The sequence below is a fragment of the Pan paniscus genome, chromosome 7 (genome assembly GCF_029289425.2).
Source record: "Pan paniscus chromosome 7, NHGRI_mPanPan1-v2.0_pri, whole genome shotgun sequence".
Classification (NCBI taxonomy): domain Eukaryota; kingdom Metazoa; phylum Chordata; class Mammalia; order Primates; family Hominidae; genus Pan; species Pan paniscus.
The window spans coordinates 115,590,431-115,617,060 of record NC_073256.2 but is presented as its reverse complement, the minus strand read 5'-3'; the positions used below and the strand labels follow the sequence as shown (position 1 = coordinate 115,617,060).

General features: G+C 40.0%; 1 protein-coding gene across 4 annotated transcripts in view; it reads left to right on the top strand.

Annotated features, from left to right (window-relative positions):
• The window catches only part of NIPAL2 (NIPA like domain containing 2), a 112,238-nt gene that overhangs the window by 26,324 nt on the left and 59,284 nt on the right, over positions 1 to 26,630 (top strand). For all 4 annotated transcript variants that reach the window (XM_034966407.3, XM_034966409.3, XM_034966408.3 and 1 more), the window contains exons 2-3: positions 21,504 to 21,572; positions 22,956 to 23,127. In XM_034966407.3, the coding sequence (XP_034822298.2) occupies positions 21,504 to 21,572; positions 22,956 to 23,127 (241 nt within the window). The remainder of the gene's footprint in view (positions 1 to 21,503; positions 21,573 to 22,955; positions 23,128 to 26,630) is intronic.

The following is a 26,630-nucleotide window of genomic DNA, read 5'->3' as shown; positions in this document are numbered from 1 at the left end:
AACGAGCAAAATCACCAGCTAACATCATAATGACAGGATCAAATTCACACATAACAATATTAACTTTAAATGTAAATGGACTAAATGCTCCAATTAAAAGACACAAACTGGCAAGTTGGATAAAGAGTCAAGACCCATCAGTGTGCTGTATTTAGGAAACCCATCTCACGTGCAGAGACACACATAGGCTCAAAATGAAAGGATGGAGGAAGATCTACCAAGCAAATGGAAAACAAAAAAAGGCAGGGGTTGCAATCCTAGTCTCTGATAAAACAGACTTTAAACCAACAAAGATCAAAAGAGACAAAGAAGGCCATTACATAATGGTGAAGGGATCAATTCAACAAGAGGAGCTAACTATCCTAAATATATATGCACCCAATACAGGAGCACCCAGATTCATAAAGCAAGTCCTGAGTGACCTACAAAGAGACTTAGACTCCCACACATTAATAATGGGAGACTTTAACACCCCACTGTCAACATTAGACAGATCAACGAGACAGAAAGTCAACAAGGATACCCAGGAATTGAACTCAGCTCTGCACCAAGTGGACCTAATAGACATCTACAGAACTCTCCACCCCAAATCAACAGAACATACATTTTTTTCAGCACCACACCACACCTATTCCAAAATTGACCACATACTTGGAAGTAAAGCTCTCCTCAGCAAATGTAAAAGAACAGAAATTATAACAAACTATCTCTCAGACCACAGTGCAATCAAACTAGAACTCAGGATTAAGAATCTCACTCAAAGCCGCTCAACTACATGGAAACTGAACAACCTGCTCCTGAATGACTACTGGGTACATAACGAAATGAAGGCAGAAATGAAGATGTTCTTTGAAACCAACGAGAACAAAGACACAACATACCACAATCTCTGGGACGCATTCAAAGCAGTGTGTAGAGGGAAATTTATAGCACTAAATGCCCACAAGAGAAAGCAGGAAAGATCCAAAATTGACACCCTAACATCACAATTAAAAGAACTAGAAAAGCAAGAGCAAACACATTCAAAAGCTAGCAGAAGGCAAGAAATAACTAAAATCAGAGCAGAACTGAAGGAAATAGAGACACAAAAAACCCTTCAAAAAATTAATGAATCCAGGAGCTGGTTTTTTGAAAGGATCAACAAAATTGATAGACTGCTAGCAAGACTAATAAAGAAAAAAAGAGAGAAGAATCAAATAGACACAATAAAAAATGATAAAGGGGATATCACCACCGATCCCACAGAAATACAAACTACCATCAGAGAATACTACAAACACCTCTACGCAAATAAACTAGAAAATCTAGAAGAAATGGATACATTCCTCGACACATACACTCTCCCAAGACTAAACCAGGAAGAAGTTGAATCTCTGAATAGACCAATAACAGGAGCTGAAATTGTGGCAATAATCAATAGTTTACCAACCAAAAAGAGTCCAGGACCAGATGGATTCACAGCTGAATTCTACCAGAGGTACAAGGAGGAACTGGTACCATTCCTTCTGAAACTATTCCAATCAATAGAAAAAGAGGGAATCCTCCCTAACTCACTTTATGAGGCCAGCATCATTCTGATACCAAAGCCGGGCAGAGACACAACCAAAAAAGAGAATTTTAGACCAATATCCTTGATGAACATTGATGCAAAAATCCTCAATAAAATACTGGCAAACTGAATCCAGCAGCACATCAAAAAGCTTATCCACCATGATCAAGTGGGCTTCATCCCTGGGATGCAAGGCTGGTTCAATATACGCAAATCAATAAATGTAATCCAGCATATAAACAGAGCCAAAGACAAAAACCACATGATTATCTCAATAGATGCAGAAAAAGCCTTTGACAAAATTCAACAACCCTTCATGCTAAAAACTCCCCATAAATTAGGTATTGATGGGACGTATCTCAAAATAATAAGAGCTATCTATGACAAACCCACAGCCAATATCATACTGAATGGGCAAAAACTGGAAGCATTACCTTTGAAAACTGGCACAAGACAGGGATGCCCTCTCTCACCACTCCTATTCAACATATTGTTGGAAGTTCTGGCCAGGGCAATTAGGCAGGAGAAGGAAATAAAGGGTATTTAATTAGGAAAAGAGGAAGTCAAATTGTCCCTGTTTGCAGATGACATGATTGTATATCTACAAAACCCCATTGTCTCAGCCCAAAATCTCCTTAAGCTGATAAGAAACTTCAGCAAAGTCTCAGGATACAAAATCAATGTACAAAAATCACAAGCATTCTTATACACCAGCAACAGACAAAGAGAGACCCAAATCATGAGTGAACTCCCATTCACAATTGCTTCAAAGAGAATAAAATACCTAGGAATCCAACTTACAGGGGATGTGAAGGACCTCTTCAAGGAGAATTACAAACCACTGCTCAAGGAAATAAAAGAGGATACAAACAAATGGAAGAACATTCCATGCTCATGGGTAGGAAGAATCAATATCGTGAAAATGGCCATACTGCCCAAGGTAATTTACAGATTCAATGCCATCCCCATCAAGCTACCAATGCCTTTCTTCACAGAATTGGAAAAAACTACTTTAAAGTTCATATGGAACCAAAAAAGAGCCCGCATCGCCAAGTCAATCCTAAGCCAAAAGAACAAAGCTGGAGGCATCACACTACCTGACTTCAAACTATACTACAAGGCTACAGTAACCAAAACAGCATGGTACTGGTACCAAAACAGAGATATAGATCAATGGAACAGAACAGAGCCCTCAGAAATAATGCCGCATACCTACAACTATCTGATCTTTGACAAACCTGAGAAAAACAAGCAATGGGGAAAGGATTCCCTATTTAATAAATGGTGCTGGGAAAACTGGCTAGCCATATGTAGAAAGCTGAAACTGGATCCCTTCTTTACACCTTATACAAAAATCAATTCAAGATGGATTAAAGATTTAAACGTTAGACCTAAAACCATAAAAACCCTAGAAGAAAACCTAGGCATTACCATTCAGGACATAGGCATGGGCAAGGACTTCATGTCCAAAACACCAAAAGCAATGGCAACAAAAGACAAAATTGACAAATGGGATCTAATTAAACTAAAGAGCTTCTGCACAGCAAAAGAAACTACCATCAGAGTGAACAGGCAACCTACAAAATGGGAGAAAATTTTCGCAACCTACTCATCTGACAAAGGGCTAATATCCAGAATCTACAATGAACTCAAACAAATTTACAAGAAAAAAACAAACAACCCCATCAAAAAGTGGGCGAAGGACATGAACAGACACTTCTCAAAAGAAGACATTTATGCAGCCAAAAAACACATGAAAAAATGCTCATCATCACTAGCCATCAGAGAAATGCAAATCAAAACCACTATGAGATATCATCTCACACCAGTTAGAATGGCAATCATTAAAAAGTCAGGAAACAACAGGTGCTGGAGAGGATGTGGAGAAATAGGAACACTTTTACACTGTTGGTGGGACTGTAAACTAGTTCAACCATTGTGGAAGTCAGTGTGGCGATTCCTCAGGGATCTAGAACTAGAAATACCATTTGACCCAGCCATCCCATTACTGGGTATATACCCAAAGGACTATAAATCATGCTGCTATAAAGACACATGCACACGTATGTTTATTGCGGCATTATTCACAATAGCAAAGACTTGGAACCAACCCAAATGTCCAACAATGATAGACTGGATTAAGAAAATGTGGCACATATACACCATGGAATACTATGCAGCCATAAAAAATGATGAGTTCATATCGTTTGTAGGGACATGGATGAAATTGGAAATCATTATTCTCAGTAAACTATTGCAAGAACAAAAAACCAAACACCACATATTCTCACTCATAGGTGGGAATTGAACAATGAGATCACATGGACACAGAAAGGGGAATATCACACTCTGGGGACTGTGGTGGGGTGGGGGGAAGGGGGAGGGATAGCATTGGGAGATATACCTAATGCTAGATGACGAGTTAGTGGGTGCAGCGCACCAGCATGGCACATGTATACATATGTAACTAACCTGCACATTGTGCACATGTACCCTAAAACTTAAAGTATAATAAAAAAAAAAAGAAAATATGGTGCATACACCATAGAATATTACGCAGCCATAAAAAAGAATGAAATCACGTCCTTTGCAGCAGAATGGATTCAGCTGGATACTGTTATCCTAAGCAAATTAACACAGAAACAGAAAACCAAATACTGCATGTTCTCACTTATAAGTGGGAGCTAAAATCTTGTGTATACATGGACATATAGTTGGGAACAATAGACACTGGGAACTCTGGAGGAGGGAGGGGGCAAGAGTTAAAAAAACTGCCTATTGAGTATATATTCACTGTCTAGACGACAGGATCAATACGAGCCCAAATCTCAGCATCTTGCGAACATACCCTTCTAACAAATCTGCACATGTACCCCCTGAATCTAAAAGAAAAATGGAAATAAATAAATAAAGCTACAGTAACCAACAACAGCAACAAAAACAATAACCAAAAATAACAATAATCTACTTTACCTGTACTCCAGAAATGGAACATCTAAGCCTGGATGACAGCGCATCTGTTTATGGCATGGTTTACTTAATATTTTAAACCCGCCATTGAGACCTACTGCTCAGAAAAAGAGATTCCTCTGAAAATATTACTGCTCATTGACAATGCATCTGGTCACCCAAGAGCTCTTATGGAGAGGTACAAGGAGATGAATGTTGTTTTCATGCCCACAAACACAACATCCATTCTGCAGCCTATGGATCAATGAGTAGTTTTGACTTTCAAGTCATATTTGTTAAAAAATACATTTCATAAGACTATAGCTGCCATAAATAGTGATTCCTCTGATGGACCTAGCCAAAGTAAATTCTGGAAAGGGTTCACCATTCCATATGCCTTTAAAAACATTTGTAATTCATGGGAGGAAGTCAAAATATCCACCCTCACAGGAATTTGGAAGAAGTTGATTCCAACCCTCGTGGTTGACTTGGAAGGGTTCAAGACTTAGTGTAGAAAGTAACTGCAGATGTAGTGGAAATAGCAGGAGAACTAGAAGTGGACCCTGAAGATGTCATTGAATTGCTGCCATCTCATGATCAAACTTGAATGGAGGAGGAGTTGCTTTTTATCGATGAGCAAAGAAAGGGGTTTCTTAAGATGGAATCTTCTTGTGAAGATGCTGGGAATATTGTAGAAATGACTCACTGTAGGTTCAGATGATAATTAGCATTTTTGGTAATAAAATATTTTTTAATTAAAGTATGTCTAACATTTTTAAACATAATGCTATTGCAGTATGTTTATTAAGTGTAGGTTACACTATACTTAATAAACTACAGTGTAGTGTAAACACGACTTTTGTATGCACTGGGAAACCAAAGAGTTTGTGTGACTCACTTTATTGTGGTGGTCTGGAACCAAACCTGCAATATCTCTGAGGTAAGCCTGTATAATTTTGCTCATTCCTACTTTACTTTGTGGGGGTTTTTTCTTTTTTCTTCTTTTTTTTTTTTTCTTTGAGACAGTCTTGCTCTGTTGCCCAGGCTGGAGTGCAGTGGTGCGATTTTGGCTCACTGCAACCTCCACCTCCCGGGTTCAAGCAATTCTCCTGCCTCAGCCTCCCAAGTAGCTGGGATTAAACACATGCACCACCATACCCAGCTAATTTTTATATATTTAGTAGAGACGGGGTTTCACCATGTTGGCCAGGCTTGTCTTGAACCCCTGACCTCAAGTGATCTGCCCACCTCAGCCTCCCAAAGTGCCGGGATTACAGGCATGAGCCACCGCACCCTGCCTTGACCCTACTTTGGATTCGTGGTAATTATTGGACCTGCCACCAGACATTGTTTCTATTGTGTTAGTAAAGACACACATATATTACCAAAAAAAAATGCATCATAAGTATTCAAGGAGAAATAGTATAGGGTATCCTTTGATAGATGAGAAGGGCTAGGAAAGACTCAACTAAGGTGATATCTACCTTCAGCATTCTTTATGAAAAGAAATTATGTATATTCAATTATCTCTGCCCACTTGTTTCTGCTCACTAATTCAAAAACGTGTGATTCACTCAGGTACAGTTTATGGTTGTTCCTACCTCTGTTAATTATTGTATAATATTCAGAACTAGACTTAGACTGAAGAAAGGACAATCTTCTTTTCGTGGTTTCTTAGGACGTGAAGTTGAACTCCCACATCATTTTGACAACTATTATTTAATTGTGGGGAATGTGTATATGGCTAATTTTAAATCTCTAAATTTTTGCCTCATGTAGGTTCCAGGGGGTGGGGAACAAACTTCAAAGTTAATTCTAACTTCAGGAACTATAAAGTAAGTTTTATATTCAGGTCATTTTGAAATATGAGTAAATTTTATAATAACCCATAAGCTTATGGGGAAATGGTAAGAAAGGAAATATTATAAGGTGAGCTCTTTTAACCTTATAATGATGGCTTAAAAAGTTAAAATAATAAAATAGTATGATTGGCATTACCAATTAGAAAATATAGAATAGAGAAAAGAAGCCGGACCTCTCCCTCTCCCTCTCCCTCTCCCTCCCCACGGTCTCCCTCTCCCTCTCTTTCCACGGTCTCCCTCTCATGCCGAGCCGAAGCTGGACTGTACTGCTGCCATCTCAGCTCACTGCAACCTCCCTGCCTGATTCTCCTGCCTCAGCCTGCCGAGTGCCTGCGATTGCAGGCACACGCCGCCACGCCTGACTGGTTTTGGTGGAGACGGGGTTTCGCTGTGTTGGCCAGGCCGGTCTCCAGCCCCTAACCGCGAGTGATCCGCCAGCCTCGGCCTCCCGAGGTGCCAGGATTGCAGATGGAGTCTCGTTCACTCACTGCTCAATGGTGCCCAGGCTGGAGTGCAGTGGCGTGATCTCTGCTCGCTACAACCTCCACCTCCCAGCCGCCTGCCTTGGCCTCCCAAAGTGCCGAGATTGCAGCCTCTGCCCAGCCGCCACCCCGTCTGGGAAGTGAGGAGTGTCTCTGCCTGGCCGCCCATCGTCTGGGATGTGAGGAGCCCCTCTGCCTGGCTGCCCAGTCTGGAAAGTGAGGAGCGTCTCCGCCTGGCCGCCATCCCATCTAGGAAGTGAGGAGCACCTCTTCCCGGCTGCCATCACATCTAGGAAGTGAGAAGCGTCTCTGCCCGGCCGCCCATCGTCTGAGATGTGGGGAGCGCCTCTGCCCCGCCGCCCCGTCTGGGATGTGAGGAGCGCCTCTGCCCGGCCGAGACCCCCTCTGGGAGGTGAGGAGCGTCTCTGCCTGGCCGCCCCGTCTGAGAAGTGAGGAGACCCTCTGCCTGGCAACCGCCCCGTCTGAGAAGTGAGGAGCCCCTCCGCCCGGCAGCCGCCCCGTCTGAGAAGTGAGGAGCCTCTCCGCCCGGCAGCCACCCCGTCTGGGAAGTGAGGAGCGTCTCCGCCCGGCAGCCACCCCATCCGGGAGGGAGGTGGCGGGGGGTCAGCCCCCTGCCAGGCCAGCCACCCCATCTGGGAGGGAGGTGGGGGTGTCAGCCCCCACCCGGCCGCCGCCCCATCCGGGAGGGAGGTGGGGGGGTCAGCCCCCCGCCCGGCCAGCCGCCCCGTCCGGGAGGGAGGTGGGGGGGTCAGATCCCCACCAGGCCAGCCGCCCCGTCCGGGAGGTGAGGGCCGCCTCTGCCCGGCCGCCCCTACTGGGAAGTGAGGAGCCCCTCTGCCCGGCCACCACCCCGTCTGGGAGGTGTGCCCAACAGCTCATTGAGAACGGGCCAGGATGACAATGGCGGCTTTGTGGAATAGAAAGGCGGGAAAGGTGGGGAAAAGATTGAGAAATCGGATGGTTGCCGTGTCTGTGTAGAAAGAAGTAGACATGGGAGACTTTTCATTTTGTTCTGTACTAAGAAAACTTCTGCCTTGGGATCCTGTTGATCTGTGACCTTGCCCCCAACCCTGTGCTCTCTGAAACATGTGCTGTGTCCACTCAGGGTTAAATGGATTAAGGGTGGTGCAAGATGTGCTTTGTTAAACAGATGCTTGAAGGCAGCATGCTCCTTAAGAGTCATCACCACTCCCTAATCTCAAGTACCCAGGGACACAAATACTGCGGAAGGCCGCAGGGTCCTCTGCCTAGGAAAACCAGAGACCTTTGTTCACTTGTTTACCTGCTGACCTTCCCTCCACTATTGTCCTATGACCCAGCCAAATCCCCCTCTGTGAGAAACACCCAAGAATTATCAATAAAAAATAAATAAATAATAAAAAAAAGAAAGAAAATATAGAATATTGGCCAGGTGCAGTGGCTCATGCCTATAATCCTAACACTTTAGGAGGCTGAGGCAGGAAGATCACTGGAGCCCAGGTGTTTGAGACCAGCCTGGGAAACATAATGAGACCCCATCTCTACAAAAATAGAAAAATTAGGTGGGTGTGGTGGCACACCTGTAGTCCCAGCTACTTGGGAAGATGAGGTAGAAGGATTGCTTGAACCCAGGAGGTCAAAGCTGCAGTGAGCTGTCATCATACCACTGAACCCCAGCTTGGGCAACAAAGTGAGACCCTGTCTCAAAAAAAAAAAAAAAAAAAAGGGAAAATAGAATATCCCCTCTAGTTGTACCTACATCTGTAAGTCAAGTCGTTTTCTGAGAAAAATAAATAAAATGCTACATATTTTTATTTCTGGTTCTACAGCATTAAAAAAATTATAATTGGTAGTTTCTACCATCCCTCTATTAAGAAAACCAACATATCACCTACATCTTATAAATATTTTCTATATTCATTGGATTTGGAAGACATTATTGAAAACAAAATGAATGTTGCAATAACATATCATAAAGTTGCTGCATACACCCTGAGGCAAAAAAAATGGGGAATAAAGAAACAGCAAAACCTTCATTTACTCTGTCTGCCAAACAACAGGTTGGCAGTTTTTTTTTTTAAAGGAACCATTTACATGATTGCTTTGTCATTTTAGATACAGATAAAGAAAATAAAGCTTTATTATTACCTCTTAGTATCGCCTTAGCCTATCACTTTGGATTACTAGCGTGTTGCATCATAGTTTCATAAGCGGACCTCATTCATTTAGGTCTCCAAACTCCTTATGGTATTTCTTTTTTTTTTTTTTTTTTTTTTTTTTTTTTAGCATTTACATGATTTTATTTCATTTCAAAATAAAATTGGTGTTTTTGCTCACATGTGTAATGGTGAATTTCTGATCCTTTCAGAATTTTCAAGTGAATTCTGGCCCTCTTTGATCAGCCCATCCGCTTGAGGTCCATTTATTCTCTTACTGGGCACATTGTTGGATCACAGGATTTAGACATGGCCTTCACAATCTTTGAACGGCTTTTTTTTTTTTTTTTTTTGGAGACAGAGTCTTGCTCTGTTGCCCAGGCTGGAGTGCAGTGGTATGATCTCGGCTCCTCAGTAGCTGGGATTGCAGGTGCATGCCGCTATGCCTGGCTAATTTTTTATATTTTAGTAGAGATGGGGTTTCACGGTGTTGCCCAGGCTAGCCTCAAACTCCTGAGCTCAGGCAATCCGCCCACCTCAGCCTCCCAAAGTGCTAAGATTACAGGTGTGAGCCACTGCGTCCAGCCTAATATAACTTTTTTTTTCATTTTCTTTTTTTTTTTATTATACTTTAAGTTTTAGGGTACATGTGCACATTGTGCAGGTTAGTTACATATGTATACATGTGCCATGCTGGTGCACTGCACCCACTAAGTCGTCATCTAGCATTAGGTATATCTCCCAATGCTACCCGTCCCCCCTCCCCCCACCCCACAACAGTCCCCAGAGTGTGATATTCCCCTTCCTGTGTCCATGTGATCTCATTGTTCAATTCCCACCTATGAGTGAGAATATGCGGTGTTTGGTTTTTTGTTCTTGCAATAGTTTACTGAGAATGATGTTTTCCAATTTCATCCATGTCCCTACAAAGGACATGAACTGATCCTTTTTTATGGCTGCATAGTATCCCATGGTGTATATGTGCCACATTTTCTTAATCCAGTCTATCATTGTTGGACATTTGGGTTGGTTCCAAGTCTTTGCTATTGTGAATAGTGCCGCAATAAACATACGTGTGCATGTGTCTTTATAGCAGCATGATTTATAGTCCTTTGGGTATATACCCAGTAATGGGATGGCTGAGTCAAATGGTATTTCTAGTTTTAGATCCCTGAGGAATCACCACACTGACTTCCACAATGGCTGAACTAGTTTACAGTCCCACCAACAGTGTAAAAGTGTTCCTATTTCTCCACATCCTCTCCAGCACCTGTTGTTTCCTGACTTTTTAATGATTGCCATTCTAACTGGTGTGAGATGGTATCTCATTGTGGTTTTGATTTGCATTTCTCTGATGGCTAGTGATGATGAGCATTTTTTCATGTGTTTTTTGGCTGCATAAATGTCTTCTTTTGAGAAGTGTCTGTTCATGTCCTTCGCCCACTTTTTGATGGGGTTGTTTGTTTTTTTCTTGTGAATGTGTTTGAGTTCATTGTAGATTGTGGATATTAGCCCTTTGTCAGATGAGTAGGTTGCGAAAATTTTCTCCCATTTTGTAGGTTGCCTGTTCACTCTGATGGTAGTTTCTTTTGCTGCGAAGAAGCTCTTTAGTTTAATTAGATCCCATTTGTCAATTCTGTCTTTTGTTGCCATTGCTTTTGGTGTTTTAGACATGAAGTCCTTGCCCATGCCTATGTCCTGAATGGTAATGCCTAGGTTTTCTTCTAGGGTTTTTATGGTTTTAGGTCTAACGTTTAAGTCTTTAATCCATCTTGAATTGATTTTTGTATAAGGTGTAAGGAAGGGATCCAGTTTCAGCTTTCTACATATGGCTAGCCAGTTTTCCCAGCACCATTTATTAAATAGGGACTCCTTTACCCATTGCTTGTTTTTCTCAGGTTTGTCAAAGATCAGATAGTTGTAGATATGCGGCATTATTTCTGAGGGCTCTGTTCTGTTCCATTGATCTATATCTCTGTTTTGGTACCAGTACCATGCTGTTTTGGTTACTGTAGCCTTGTAGTATAGTTTGAAGTCAGGTAGTGTGATGCCTCCAGCTTTGTTCTTTTGGCTTAGGATTGACTTGGCGATGCGGGCTCTTTTTTGGTTCCATATGAACTTTAAAGTAGTTTTTTCCAATTCTGTGAAGAAAGTCATTGGTAGCTTGATGGGGATGGCATTGAATCTGTAAATTACCTTGGGCAGTATGGCCATTTTCACGATATTGATTCTTCCTACCCATGAGCATGGAATGTTCTTCCATTTGTTTGTATCCTCTTTTATTTCCTTGAGCAGTGGTTTGTAGTTCTCCTTGAAGAGGTCCTTCACATCCCTTGTAAGTTGGATTCCTAGATATTTTATTCTCTTTGAAGCAATTGTGAATGGGAGTTCACTCATGATTTGGGTCTCTCTTTGTCTGTTGCTGGTGTATAAGAATGCTTGTGATTTTTGTACATTGATTTTGTATCCTGAGACTTTGCTGAAGTTGCTTATCAGCTTAAGGTGATTTTAGGCTGAGACAATGGGGTTTTCTAGATATATAATCATGTCATCTGCAAACAGGGACAATTTGACTTCCTCTTTTCCTAATTGAATACCCTTTATTTCCTTCTCCTGCCTAATTGCCCTGGCCAGAACTTCCAACACTATGTTGAATAGGAGTGGTGAAAGAGGGCATCCCTGTCTTGTGCCAGTTTTCAAAGGGAATGCTTCCAGTTTTTGCCCATTCAGTGTGATATTGGCTGTGGGTTTGTCATAGATAGCTCTTATTATTTTGAAATAGATCCCATCAATACCTAATTTATGGAGAGTTTTTAGCATGAAGCGTTGTTGAATTTTGTCAAAGGCTTTTTCTGCATCTATTGAGATAATCATGTGGTTTTTGTCTTTGGCTCTGTTTATATGCTGGATTACATTTATTGATTTGCGTATATTGAACCAGCCTTGCATCCCAGGGATGAAGCCCACTTGATCATGGTGGATAAGCTTTTTGATGTGCTGCTGGATTCGTTTTGCCAGTATTTTATTGAGGATTTTTGCATCAATGTTCATCAAGGATATTGGTCTAAAATTCTCTTTTTTGGTTGTGTCTCTGCCTGGCTTTGGTATCAGAATGATGCTGGCCTCATAAAATGAGTTAGGGAGGATTCCCTCTTTTTCTATTGATTGGAATAGTTTCAGAAGGAATGGTACCAGTTCCTCCTTGTACCTCTGGTAGAATTCAGCTGTGAATCCATCTCGTCCTGGACTCTTTTTGATTGGTAAGCTATTGATTATTGCCACAATTTCAGATCCTGTTATTGGTCTATTCAGAGATTCAACTTCTTCCTGGTTTAGTCTTGGGAGAGTGTATGTGTCGAGGAATGTATCCATTTCTTCTAGATTTTCTAGTTTATTTGCGTAGAGGTGTTTGTAGTATTCTCTGATGGTAGTTTGTATTTCTGTGGGATCGGTGGTGATATCCCCTTTATCATTTTTTATAGCGTCTATTAGATTCTTCTCTCTTTTTTTCTTTATTAGTCTTGCTAGCGGTCTATCAATTTTGTTGATCCTTTCAAAAAACCAGCTCCTGGATTCATTAATTTTTTGAAGGGTTTTTTGTGTCTCTATTTCCTTCAGTTCTGCTCTGATTTTAGTTATTTCTTGCCTTCTGCTAGCTTTTGAATGTGTTTGCTCTTGCTTTTCTAGTTCTTTTAATTGTGATGTTAGGGTGTCAATTTTGGATCTTTCCTGCTTTCTCTTGTGGGCATTTAGTGCTATAAATTTCCCTCTACACACTGCTTTGAATGAGTCCCAGAGATTGTGGTATGTTGTGTCTTTGTTCTCGTTGGTTTCAAAGAACATCTTTATTTCTGCCTTCATTTCGTTATGTACCCAGTAGTCATTCAGGAGCAAGTTGTTCAGTTTCCATGTAGTTGAGCGGTTTTGAGTGAGATTCTTAATCCTGAGTTCTAGTTTGATTGCACTGTGGTCTGAGAGATAGTTTGTTATAATTTCTGTTCTTTTACATTTGCTGAGGAGAGCTTTACTTCCAAGTATGTGGTCAATTTTGGAATAGGTGTGGTGTGGTGCTGAAAAAAAATGTATGTTCTGTTGATTTGGGGTGGAGAGTTCTGTAGATGTCTATTAGGTCCACTTGGTGCAGAGCTGAGTTCAATTCCTGGGTATGCTTGTTGACTTTCTGTCTCGTTGATCTGTCTAATGTTGACAGTGGGGTGTTAAAGTCTCCCATTATTAATGTGTGGGAGTCTAAGTCTCTTTGTAGGTCACTCAGGACTTGCTTTATGAATCTGGGTGCTCCTGTATTGGGTGCATATATATTTAGGATAGTTAGCTCTTCTTGTTCAATTGATCCCTTTACCATTATGTAATGGCCTTCTTTGTCTCTTTTGATCTTTGTTGGTTTAAAGTCTGTTTTATCAGAGACTAGGATTGCAACCCCTGCCTTTTTTTGTTTTCCATTTGCTTGGTAGATCTTCCTCCATCCTTTCATTTTGAGCCTATGTGTGTCTCTGCACGTGAGGTGGGTTTCCTGAATACAGCACACTGATGGGTCTTGACTCTTTATCCAATTTGCCAGTCTGTGTCTTTTAATTGGAGCATTTAGTCCATTTACATTTAAAGTTAATATTGTTATGTGTGAATTTGATCCTGTCATTATGATGTTAGCTGGTGATTTTGCTCATTAGTTGATGCAGTTTCTTCCTAGTCTTGATGGTCTTTACATTTTGGCATGATTTTGCAGCGGCTGGTACCAGTTTTTCCTTTCCATGTTTAGCGCTTCTTTCAGGAGCTCTTTTAGGGCAGGCCTGGTGGTGACAAAATCTCTCAGCATTTGCTTGTCTGTAAAGTATTTTATTTCTCCTTCGCTTATGAAGCTTAGTTTGGCTGGATATGATATTCTGGGTTGAAAATTCTTTTCTTTAAGAATGTTGAATATTGGCCCCCACTCTCTTCTGGCTTGTAGGGTTTCTGCTGAGAGATCCGCTGTTAGTCTGATGGGCTTCCCTTTGAGGGTAACCCGACCTTTCTCTCTGGCTGCCCTTAACATTTTTTCCTTCATTTCAACTTTGGTGAATCTGACAATTATGTTTCTTGGAGTTGCTCTTCTCGAGGAGTATCTTTGTGGCGTTCTCTGTATTTCCTGAATCTGAACGTTGGCCTGCCTTGCTAGATTGGGGAAGTTCTCCTGGATAATATCCTGCAGAGTGTTTTCCAACTTGGTTCCATTCTCCCCATCACTTTCAGGTACACCAATCAGACGTAGATTTGGTCTTTTCACATAGTCCCATATTTCTTGGAGGCTTTGCTCATTTCTTTTTATTCTTTTTTCTCTAAACTTCCCTTCTCGCTTCATTTCATTCATTTCATCCTCCATCGCTGATACCCTTTCTTCCAGTTGATCGCATTGGCTCCTGAGGCTTCTGCATTCTTCACGTAGTTCTCGAGCCTTGGTTTTCAGCTCCATCAGCTCCTTTAAGCACTTCTCTGTATTGGTTATTCTAGTTATACATTCTTCTAAATTTTTTTCAAAGTTTTCAACTTCTTTGCCTTTGGTTTGAATGTCCTCCCGTAGCTCAGAGTAATTTGATCGTCTGAAGCCTTATTCTCTCAGCTCGTCAAAGTCATTCTCCATCCAGCTTTGTTCCGTTGCTGGTGAGGAATTGTGTTCCTTTGGAGGAGGAGAGGCACTCTGCTTTTTAGAGTTTCCAGTTTTTGTGTTCTGTTTTTTCCCCATCTTTGTGGTTTTATCTACTTTTGGTCTTTGATGATGGTGATGTACAGATGGGTTTTTGGTGTGGATGTCCTTTCTGTTTGTTAGTTTTCCTTCTAACAGACAGGACCCTCAGCTGCAGGTCTGTTGGAATACCCTGCTGTGTGAGGTGTCAGTGTGCCCCTGCTGGGGGGTGCCTCCCAGTTAGGCTGCTCAGGAGTCAGGGGTCAGGGACCCACTTGAGGAGGCAGTCTGCCCGTTCTCAGATCTCCAGCTGCGTGCTGGGAGAACCACTGCTCTCTTCAAAGCTGTCAGACAGGGACATTTAAGTCTGCAGAGGTTACTGCTGTCTTTTTGTTTGTCTGTGCCCTGCCCCCAGAGGTGGAGCCTACAGAGGCAGGCAGGCCTCCTTAGCTGTGGTGGGCTCCGCCCATTTGGAGCTTCCCGGCTGCTTTGTTTACCTAATCAAGCCTGGGCAATGGCGGGCGCCCCTCCCCCAGCCTCGCTGCCGCCTTGCAGTTTGATCTCAGACTGCTGTGCTAGCAATCAGCGAGACTGCATGGGCGTAGGACCCTCCAAGCCAGGTGGGAGATATAATCTCATGGTGCGCCGTTTTTTAAGCCCGTCGGAAAAGCGCAGTATTCGGGTGGGAGTGACCCGATTTTCCAGGTGCCGTCCTTCACCCCTTTCTTTGACTTGGAAAGGGAACTCCCTGACCCCTTGCACTTCCCAAGTGAGGCAATGCCTCGCCCTGCTTCGGCTCGCGCACGGTGTGCTGCACCCACTGTCCTGCGCCCACTGTCTGGCACTCCCTAGTGAGATGAACCCAGTACCTCAGATGGAAATGCAGAAATCACCGTCTTCTGCGTCGCTCACGCTGGGAGCTGTAGACCGGAGCTGTTCGTATTCGGCCATCTTGGTATTGTTTTCATCTTACAATTGAGAAAACTGAGAGTCAAAGAAGATAATGGCTTTGCAGGTGTCACTTATAGTGAATACCTGTCAGGGACAGGTCTCCTGACTTTTGGAACAGCGCCTTTTGGTCTGACTTTTAAAATAGCTTGCTGCCTCTATGCCATGGTAACCCTCAGCAAAATATCTCACGTTTTTTTGTACCCCCTTCTTCTCACTGTAAGTGATCCACAATATCTGCACTCCACTCTCTCACCTTCTTAGTCAACCTTAGTCTATTATTTCTTGTTGTGTAATAAATCATCCTAAAGTTTTGTGGTTTAAAATTACAACCATCAATGAGTGCTTTGGAATCAATTCGTCAGCTGGGGGTTCATTGATATGGGTCAGACTTGGCTGAGTCCACCTGGGTTCACTCATGCCTCTGCAGCCAGCTGGTATGTCAGCTGGGGGCTGGGTGCTCTAGGGATGGCCCCCCTCTGGGGTTGGACATTGACTATTGATTAAGGCCATAGACACGAGTACAGCAGGGTTGTGTGTGTCCCCATCTGTCATCACCCAGCAGGCTAGCCTGGACTTGTTCTCAAAATATTTCATAACCAGAGGCGTGCAATACTTTTTGAGGCCTAGTCTTGGAACTAGCATACTTTCGCTGCATTTGTAGCCTGAATTCAAGGGATAGGGAAATAGACTGTTCTTCCTAACAGGAGGAGGTACAAGACTACCTGGCCAAGGGCACGGATATAAGGAGGAGGAAGGAATTGTGTCCATTTTTGCAATCTGCCATACTCTGATTACTTTCAAATAACTTGTCTGATACATTAAGATATTAATAATGTAATAGTTTATACCTTTCCAGGAATACCTGCTTTGGGCAAAAATAAACCTGTGATAAGAATATTTAAAGGAACAGCAGCATAATGCTGTCTTGATGAAGAATTATGTATTTTTTTATTTTGTGGCCTGTGCATTTGGTGTCATAGCCAAGAAATTATTGCCAAATCCTGCCACCATTTTTTTTTAATACCCAGACTGTTAAAAGAAAAACTTCAGCTGAATTGAATTTAAAGGCGCTTAATTAAGTAACGAATGATTCAGGAGTCAGGCAGCCCCCAGAATCACAGCAGATTCAAAGAATCTCCAGGGATGCCTCGTGGTCAGAACAAATTTATAGACAAAAAAAAAGGGAAGTGGCATATAGAAATCAGAGGTGAGATAGAGAAATAGCTGAATTGGTTACAGATTGTCATTTACCTTATTTGAACACAGTTTGAACACTCAGAAGCATATGACTGGTTGAAGTATGGCTTCTGGCATTGGCCAAGACTCACCTATTGTTACAGGCACATACTCCTAAGTTCGGGTTTCAGTCTTGTTACCCACTAAGTTGGGTTACAGTTCATCCACAAGGACTCAAATGTAGAAGTACAGAGTCCTTCTCAGGCCATATTTAGTTGGCTTTAACACTGTTGACCCTGGGCCAGGGAGCTATTCTGCAGCAGGTGAGTTTTTCCTTACTTCTCCAAGTCAAAGCACACTCTGACTTACTTCACCACCAATTTTGTATTGTTATAAAATACAAGTAATATAAAATTTTGCCATTTGTAAGTGTACACTTCTGTGGCACTAAGCACATTGTCATTGATGTACAGCTGTCATCATATCCACCTCCAGAATTTTTTCATCTATCCCAGCTTTATACCCATTAAACACAAACTCCCCATTCTTCCCTCCCCCAACTCTGGCAACCACCATTCTACTTTCTATCTTCATGAATTTGACTATCTTAGATACCTCATGTAAGTGGAATCACACAAGATTTGTTCTTTTGTGATTGGCTGATTTCACTTAGCATTATGTCCTCAAGGTTGTAGACAAAAGTAGTCAAACTCTGTAAAATATTTGAGGAGATTTATTCTGAGCCAAATATGAGTGACCAATGGCCTATGGCACAGCTCCAGGAGATTATGAGAACATGTGCCCAAGTGGTCAGGCCACAGTTTGGTTTTATACATTTTAGGGAGATATAAGACATCAATCAATACACATAAGATGTGCATTGGTTCCGTCTAGAAAGGCGGAACAAGTGGAAGTGGGGGCTTCCAGGTCATGGGTGAATTCAAGCTTTTCTGATTGGCAATTGGTTGAAAGAGTTATTATCTAAAGACCTGGAATCAATAGAAAGGAATATCTGGGTTGTGGAGACCATGGTTCTATTATGCAGATGAAGCCTCTGGGTAGCAGGCTTCAGAGCTCTCATCAGACCTAAAAAGGTGACTGAGTCTTAGTAAATTCTCTCCTGGATCAGGGAATAGACCTGGAAAAGGATGGAGATTCTCTACAGAACGTTGATTTTCCCCATAAGAGACAGCTTTGCAGGGCCATTTCAAAATATGTCAAAGAAATAGGCCGGGTGTGGTGGCTCACACCTGTAATCCTGGCACTTAGGTAGGTCAAGGCGGGCAGATCATGAGGTCAAGAGATCGAGACCATCCTGGCCAACATGGTGAAACCCTGTCTCTACTAAAAATACAAAAATTAGCCGCTGAGATCATGCCACTGTATTCCAGCCTGGTGACAGAGTGAGACTCCATCTCAAAAAAAAAAAAAAAAGAAAGAAAGAAAGAAAAAAATATATAGGGGTAAAATACTTTGATTCCTTTCAGGGCCTGCTATCTGTCATGTGATGCTATACTAGAGTCAGGCTGGAATTTGGTGTCTTATTGCTATAAAAAGTCTGTTTTGTCAGTCTTCAGATCTTTGTTTTAATGTTAATGCTGGTCAGCTGTGCCCTAATTCTAAAGGAAGGAGGGTATAATGAGGTATGTCCCAACCCCCACTTCCCATCATGGCCTAAATTAGTTTTTCAGGTTAACTTTGGAATGCCTTTGGCCTAGGGGAGGGTCCACCAGTCAGTTGAGGGGCTTAGAATTTTATTTTTGGTTTATAAGGTTCATCCATGTTGTAGTGTATATTGAAATTTCCTTCCTTTTTAAGGCTGAATAATATTCCATTATATATATGTACTCTATGTTGTTTATGCATTCATCCATTGAGGGACACAGGTTTTTTCCACCTTTTGGCTATTATGAATAATGCTGCTATTATTGAATATAAGTGTACAAATATCTGTTCAAATCCCTGTTTTGAGTTCTTTTGGATATGTACCCAAAAGTGGAATTGCTAGACCATATGGTAATCCTGTGTTTAATTTTGAGGAATCTCCACACCATTTTCCACAGTGGCTGCAGCATTTTACATTCCCACCAGCAATGCACAAGTGTTCCAGTTTCTCCCCATCTTTGCTAACACTTCTTTTCTCTTTTTTTTTTTTTTAATTATAGCCATCCTACTGGATGTGAAGTAGTGACTCATTGTGGTTTTGATTTGCATTTTCCTAATGATTAGTGATGCTGAGAATCTTTTCATGTGTTTATTGGCCATTTGTGTGTCTTCTTGGAGAAACAGCTATTCAAGTCCTTTGCCCATTTTTTAATCAGGATGTTTTTGTTGTTGAATTGTAGGCATTCTTTAAATATTCTGGATCTCAATCCAGATATATGATTTGCAAATATTTTCTCTCATTCCATGGGTTGCCTTTCACTCTATTGATAGTGTGTGTTGATGCAAAAAGTTTTTAATCTCAGCCAGGCATGGTGGCTCATGCCTGTAATCCCAGCACTTTGGGAGCTGAGGCAGGCAGATCACTTGAAGTCAGGAATTCGAGACCAGCCTGGCCAACATGGCGAAATGCCGTCTCTACTAAAAATACAAAAATTAGCTGGGTGTGGTGGTGCACGCCTGTGGTTCCAGCTACTGGGGAGGCTGAGGCACGAGAATCGCTTGAACCTCTACCTCTAGGAGGCAGAGACTGCAGTGAGCTGAGGTCATGCCACTGCACTCTGGCCTGGGTGACCAGAGTGAGATTCTGTCTCAAAAAAAAAAATAAGTTTTTAATCTTGATGAAGTACAATTTATCTATTTTTTTCAATGCCTATGCTTTGGTGTCATATCCAAGAAATTATTGCCAAATCCTACCACCAATTTTTGAATACCCAGCCTGAAGCCATTTAAACTGCTCAGTGAATGACTTAAAGAATTTTAAAGTAAGTTATTTCTATTCAACAATGTACTTTTATAATTATGGGAGATGTTAATAAATATCCATTCATGGCCAAATTTTTTTCTCAGTCTTCATTTTCCTGATTAATGCCAAGTACATTAGATGTAAATAGCAAGCATGGAAATAGTACATTGCATTGTGCCTCAATTGTTTCCCCATGAGGGATAGTGATCAAAATTATTACCAAGTGCCTCTATTAGGAAAAGAAAATTCTTAACTGATTAAAGAATATGGATATTATATATCAACTATATAATGAGTTTTCCACTTTTTACTTCATTTAAAAAATACTAAATTTCATTTCTAAATACTAAATTTCATGCTATACTTGAGTCAGGCTGGAATTTGGTGTCTTATTGCTACAAAAATCACATATAATAAAGCTCTAAAACTTCAAAGACATTTTGCATTCTGAAAAGGGTTCTTTGTGGTTGCAATGCTCATTTGAAATTCAAATAACTTCTTGGAATTTGAAGCTAGCTAGAAGTTATGTACTGTAGAATAAGAGGGAGATGATCCTTTGTATCACTGCTAATTTACACTAATAGAAGATATTATACTTTTGGACCTAGATGGGAGCAACAAATGCATCTTTTGAAATCGTTAAATAATACATGAGCTATCTATGATAAACATCTTGGGCAACGTGTAAGAACTTACCTTTTAACATCTATAGTTCTTGTGTTACACGATTATATATTTTTTCAAGCAGGTGTTTATTAAATCTTCAATTTTATATAGCAGTAGATGATGCAGAAGACCCAATAGAAAGAAGCAGAAGACCCAATAGAAAGAAGCATAAGACTTGATTCTTTTCCCTCAGAGAATTTGAGCAAACATGATAATATAAAAGAGTAAATAAGGGAGGCTTACCATTTAGAATCTGAGAAAGTCAAGGTGGGCCGAGGTGGTCTGAGGAGGTCTCAAGGAGATGTACCTCTGCAGGCCAGGAGGGCGAGGTTTGGTTGGAGTGAGTGAGAGGCATACCTGCATGACCTACGAGAGCAGTGGCATGAGAAAGTGTCACATCTGGCTAGAGGATGGCGCGTGCCACATACCTGAGATAGAGGAAGCACATTAAAAATAAGTCATGGACAGAGGCCTGGGTGAGGACTAATTGTGGTGAGCTGGTCTAGCAGTTTATTGTTTGATATAGTAGACTGCAGAGAATCATTTTAGGTTTTTGACCAGGGGAGTAGTAGGAAAATTTAGCCCATCTCCAGTGGAGATCATAGAACCTTAGAAGTAAGGGATTTCTGGAAACATCTTATCCAATATCCCATTTTTACTTAGGCCAGAGAAGTGAAGTAACTTGCTCAAAAGGTCACCCAGTTAGAATAGAGCAAATCTGTGTCTCAGATTTATCCTTTACCTTGTAGTCCGATGATCTTTCTTTCATATCACAGTCCTCCAAAAGATATTAGAGAAAAGAAAATAAAAAGAAAGGATACGTAAGAAGCAGCATCTTGATTGGAAAAACCCGAATAACTATTTAACTATTTTATTTATTTTAGTAAATGAGGCAGAAAAATATCTAGAGAAGTCATAAAGGACCAAGTGATTTCTTAAAAATAGTGTTCGAAAAAAGTGAAAAACTAATTCTAATTAAATCCTATTAATATCCCAAACCTACCCTGGGAAATGGGTGCTAGGCTAAAGCTGAATTACTGAACAAATGAATGAACACCTAAATTTGTCTTTTTTCTTCCAGTAAATATCTTACAAGTATTATTTAAGGAAAACATTTTCTTTTACAGATTCACCTTTTTGGAGTTTTGCTGGCTATTTTAGGAAACTTGGTGATCAGTATTTCTCTAAATATTCAGGTAAGAAAAAAGCTTATTTTTCTAACACTATAGATTGATCCAGGGACACATTATGACTCTCATGGGCCTTGGGCACTTTTGTCTTTGTGGCTCTTTTCTCCATAAAAATTATTAAAAAAATATATTTTATGACCTCATTGGTATAAACACAAATATAATCCAGGCTGGAGTGCATTCATTTTTCCTCTTCTTCTTCTGATTTTAAAAGAAATTAATTTTGCGGGATGGAGTGGTCTCTGACAGTATTGTAGACCCTAGGTAAGGGGCCGACGGTGTCTAATGGATAAATAGCACCGGTTTGATTTGCAGTACTTTGATTTCTTCCATAGCCTTCACCCCAGATGGGATTCAGACACTTTTTAGAAGCAGTTCATGAAAGTACAGATTATAGGGTTTTTTTCCCCTTTCTTTAAAATACTGTTAAATATGCCACTATAGACTAATGGTCTTGAGGAAAGAATGTAGAATACAAAATAGGAACTATAACTGAACATGAATTAGAAACATGAATAAATCGCTGATTTGCTAAACTGCAAACTGAATGAAATATGAATTTTTAACCAAACCATGAATTAAATAAAAAATTTTAAATCATTTCATGAATCAGTTTGAAATAGAATCAAATTAGTGCAGTCTTTAAAACAATTTGAATCAAAATAAACCTGAGCATCAAAATATCTCCCAGGATGTTATATGGTAGTTCCCTCTTATCCTCAGGGAATGCATTGCAAGACTCCCAGTGGATGTCTGAAACTAGAGCTAATACTGAACTCTATTCAGTATATACTATGTTTTTCCTATACATACATACCTATGATCTCATTTAATTTATAACTTAGGCACAGTAAAAGATTAACAACAATAACTAATAATAAAATAGAACAAGTAAGTAAAATAAGGGTTACTTGAACACAAGCACTGTGCTACTGCAACAGCTGATCTGATAACCGAGAGGGCCACTGAATGACCAAGGGACAGGGAGCATCTGCAGCATGGATACGTTGGACAAAAGGAGGATTCACATACCAAGCAGGACAGCAAGAGATTTCATCCTGCTACTCAGAAAAGCATGCAATTTAAAATGTATGAAATGTTTATTTCTGGAATTTTCCATCTAATATTTTCTGACCATGGGTAATTGAAACCACGGAAAATGAATCCGTGGATCGGGGGGTAACTACTATATTTGTTTATACAAATCTTTGCTAGAAAATGACCTAATATAATTTTCAATAATTCCCCAAAAATGTATTCGTTCTTAAAAAAAATACAAAAATAAATTAGCGTTCTTATAAAAAGAATTAAAGGAATACAAAAGAAAAAAAGTGGCATTCCCCTCATAGCTCAGAATGTTTTCTTATTTGTCTTCTGATTTACTTTCAGAAATATTCTCACCTTCAGCTGGCACAACAAGAGCAGCCAAGGCCATACTTCAAGAGTGTGCTGTGGTGGGGTGGTGTCCTGCTGATGGCCGTGGGAGAGACGGGGAACTTTGCAGCCTATGGATTTGCTCCCATTACTCTGATCGCTCCGTTAGGCTGTGTGTCTGTTACAGGTAAGCCATTCTGTATTTTGACAAACAGAAATTAAAAGAGCAGAATAATCGGAGAAAAACACACAACTGAAACAACAAATGCACCAAAGAAGAAAGTCTATTGCCTGGTTTCTTATCACGTTAACATGGAACAATTATTCTGCTAATTTCAGCGATCCATTGTCATGCTGTCACATTAACCATGAAGAAACTTGCATTTTGTGACTCTAACACCTATGTGTGAAAGCCTGATGCCTGAGTCTTAATAAATTAACGGCGACAGAAGATGTTATACTGTGCTTGTAATCATTAATGAGTTACCTAAAAGCATTTGTAATGCAATGTTTTATTCATATGTTAAACTGATAATGCCTGTAGTTAGAGTCTTTGATGCCTGGTCTTGACTTCATAGTTTAGTATCTCTTTGACATTAAGAATTAAATATTGGTTAGTCTACATTACTATAAGAATGTGTAATTTTACAGTAATGTCACAAATATCTACTTTGAAATTTTATGTAATTTACTAAATACATTTAGAAAAGAAAAAATGAGATGTGAAAGACTGAAAAAAATGAGCAAAAATCATTGCTAAAAAGGAGAACAAATTCTCTAAGCCCTGTTAAAATCAATAAAATCTTTTTGGTTTTACTCTTTATCTGCTGCTATGGAAACAGAATGTTTCTAAATTTGCGTGAATTTAGAACTTCATTGAAATAGAAACAACTTGATAGTCATTAGCTGTTAACAACTAGATCAAGCATATCACGTTTACATATCCCAATTTAAATGTTCCTCCTAAACAACTATATGATATTCTTAAAGAAAACATCATTTAAACTGAAACGATGTAGATTCGAAGAGAATTTTATTTTGTAAGTCATTTATCTCAATCATTTAAAATATTTTATTTAAAATACTTTAATGAGGTCTAATAGAATATTTAGCAAAAAACACTTACTTTGCTTTCTAGAAATTGCCTACTTAAAAGAGCCATCCTGTTACTACTCCGAAGAGGCACACGATTTATGTAATCATTTACTGTTTTTAACATTCCAATAGAATAAGCAAATTGGGTAAACCTCACTTTCTATTTAGTAAACCACTAACATGTACATAGACATTTTAGACGTTTTATGTTTTCAAAATCTGGGAAATAACAGATAAAAGATCTAGTTATATGATGAACTTGGGATCCCTCCAGACTCCTGCTGTCTTGAAAATGTTGTTTTATTCTCCATAATGACAGTGTATATCATGCTGATCTTTAATTTTTTTCCTTACTTTATGCCGTTTCCATGAAATAGCCAGAGAAAAATGTGTCCAGGCATATTAGATAGATAACTGGGGAAGGCTGGTGGTGAGTGCACCATATCGTATTGAAATTCTCCATTTATCTCATGTGTCCTGGTCCTGGGAAGCCTTTTGTGGGAGTGGGGTATAAGAAAAAGGGTGCTACCTCAGGTGGTTCAAACAAAGGGGAAATATTGTAAAGATCAGAGATTTCACAGAAATGCGATAAAGCCAGACCTCATGGGGCCTGAAGTGAGAATGGGGCAGTTTTCAGCACTTCAGGGTCAGCAGTGGCACCCTTCCTAGACCTTCAGTGAAGCTGCCTGTGAGTCTGCCCACCTTGGCAAGACTTGATCCAAGCTCTCATTAAAACCTGAAAGCTGAAGCTTTCCAATCTTCCACTCAGAAAGAGTGTCCTATTCTCCCCAAGTCCCCTGTGAGCTGGTCCACCCACCTTAAAACTCTGAGCCCACTGCCTTGACAGATGGGCTTTTTCTTCATGCTACAGATTATTTTTCTTTGTGTGCTGTTAGCCCCAATTAATGTTTCAGCTTCAGAACATTTTTAGCTACCTCCCTCTCTGTGCATCTGAAGTGATTCAAAGATGTGAACTTACAGCCTCAAACACAACTCATTTCCTACTTTACAATCTTTGCACACAGTAATGTATGTTCATAAATAGTATTCCCACAGCAGTCCTGAGCTGGATTTAAGTCATTGTAAAGCTTTGTGGGTGGGTGAGGGACTGCTGGTGATGGAGGATTTTCCCTAGAACAAACCCCTGCTACCCTGAGATTCTTTATAAAGACTCTAGAAACTCTAGAGAATTTGAAGGAAAAGGGAAAGTATAAACCAGATGTCTCTTATGTCTGTGTCTACAGATGAAGCAGAAAATCCACACTTTCCTATAACTTTTTTTCTGTATCATTTCTTGGGAGCTTTAAGAAATCAAATCTCCCATTGAATTTTAATAAAAAATAAAACCTATTGCAGTGTTGCTTGGGAAATTGCATATTCTTTTCTGATTTTTCTTCTATCTTTTGTTGCTTTTCTAAGAGTAGGAGACAGAGAGATTATTAAAATCCAGAACACTTACAATAGTTTTAGTCCTTAAGTCCAGGTGTGTTAAGTCCCTTAAGTCTTTCATCTTCCTCCCTCTCCTTAGACAGTCTGGTTCACACCAACACACTGCGCTCCATTTTTCCTTTCCAGAAGCAGGGAGAGACTGTGCGGGTAAACATGTGGACTAGTTTTACTACACTGATGATTGCTAATATACCAGACTTGCTATTTTGTCTCACATAATCAAAATTTCTGCTCCTTTTGTATACTTTGAGTATAATATATATTTGTATACTTTAACTGAGTGTAATATATTTGATTATATATTATATATAATTATATTAAATATATGCTATTTAATATATTTGTATTAAATAATATAAATATAATTTATTGATTATATTTAATATATTTAATATAATTATATTGATTCTTTAATATATAATATTTAATATATTAATTATATTTAATATAATTATATTAAATAGTATTGTTATACATTTAATATATATTAAATATAGTTACATATTAATAGATAATATATTAATTGAATACATATTAATTAATATCAATTAAAGTATACAGTCATATGATTTACATGTATATATGTATGACATGTATGTCATATATGACATATGTCTGACATATACTAGTCATATATAGGACTCATTTGTAAGAAGCACCACAGTTAGCAATATAGGCATTTCAACTTGCCCTCTACCCATGTTTTCCTTTCTTGAAGCATCTTTCTTCTGTGCTTTCTTTCCCTCTCTCTGTGTGTCCTGCTGTTCCTCACTGACGTGCTCAGCTTCAGGCAGCATTTGTCCAACATTAGTTTTACAGGTAGATTCATAGGTGGTCTAAGAAACAAAGAATTCCATAATCAAACAGGATTCTGCAATTTGGGGTTTTAAAGGCGACACAGGTTTCATTAGTGTAGAGCTTCTTGGGGCCCTAAAACAGGCCTATGCACTCTATGAATCTTCGAGAGGCAGATGCAGTACACCAGGTCTCCAAAACATACTGAACACATCTGAGATTCCCTTGATTGCATCTCAAGGGACAGCAGTTCTGCAGAAAACCCTTTAGGGAATTCTTAAGGCAAAGCTCACAGGCAGTCACATTGTGCTAGAGACTCAGCCTAAATAACCCGTCTATGCTTCACTGTGA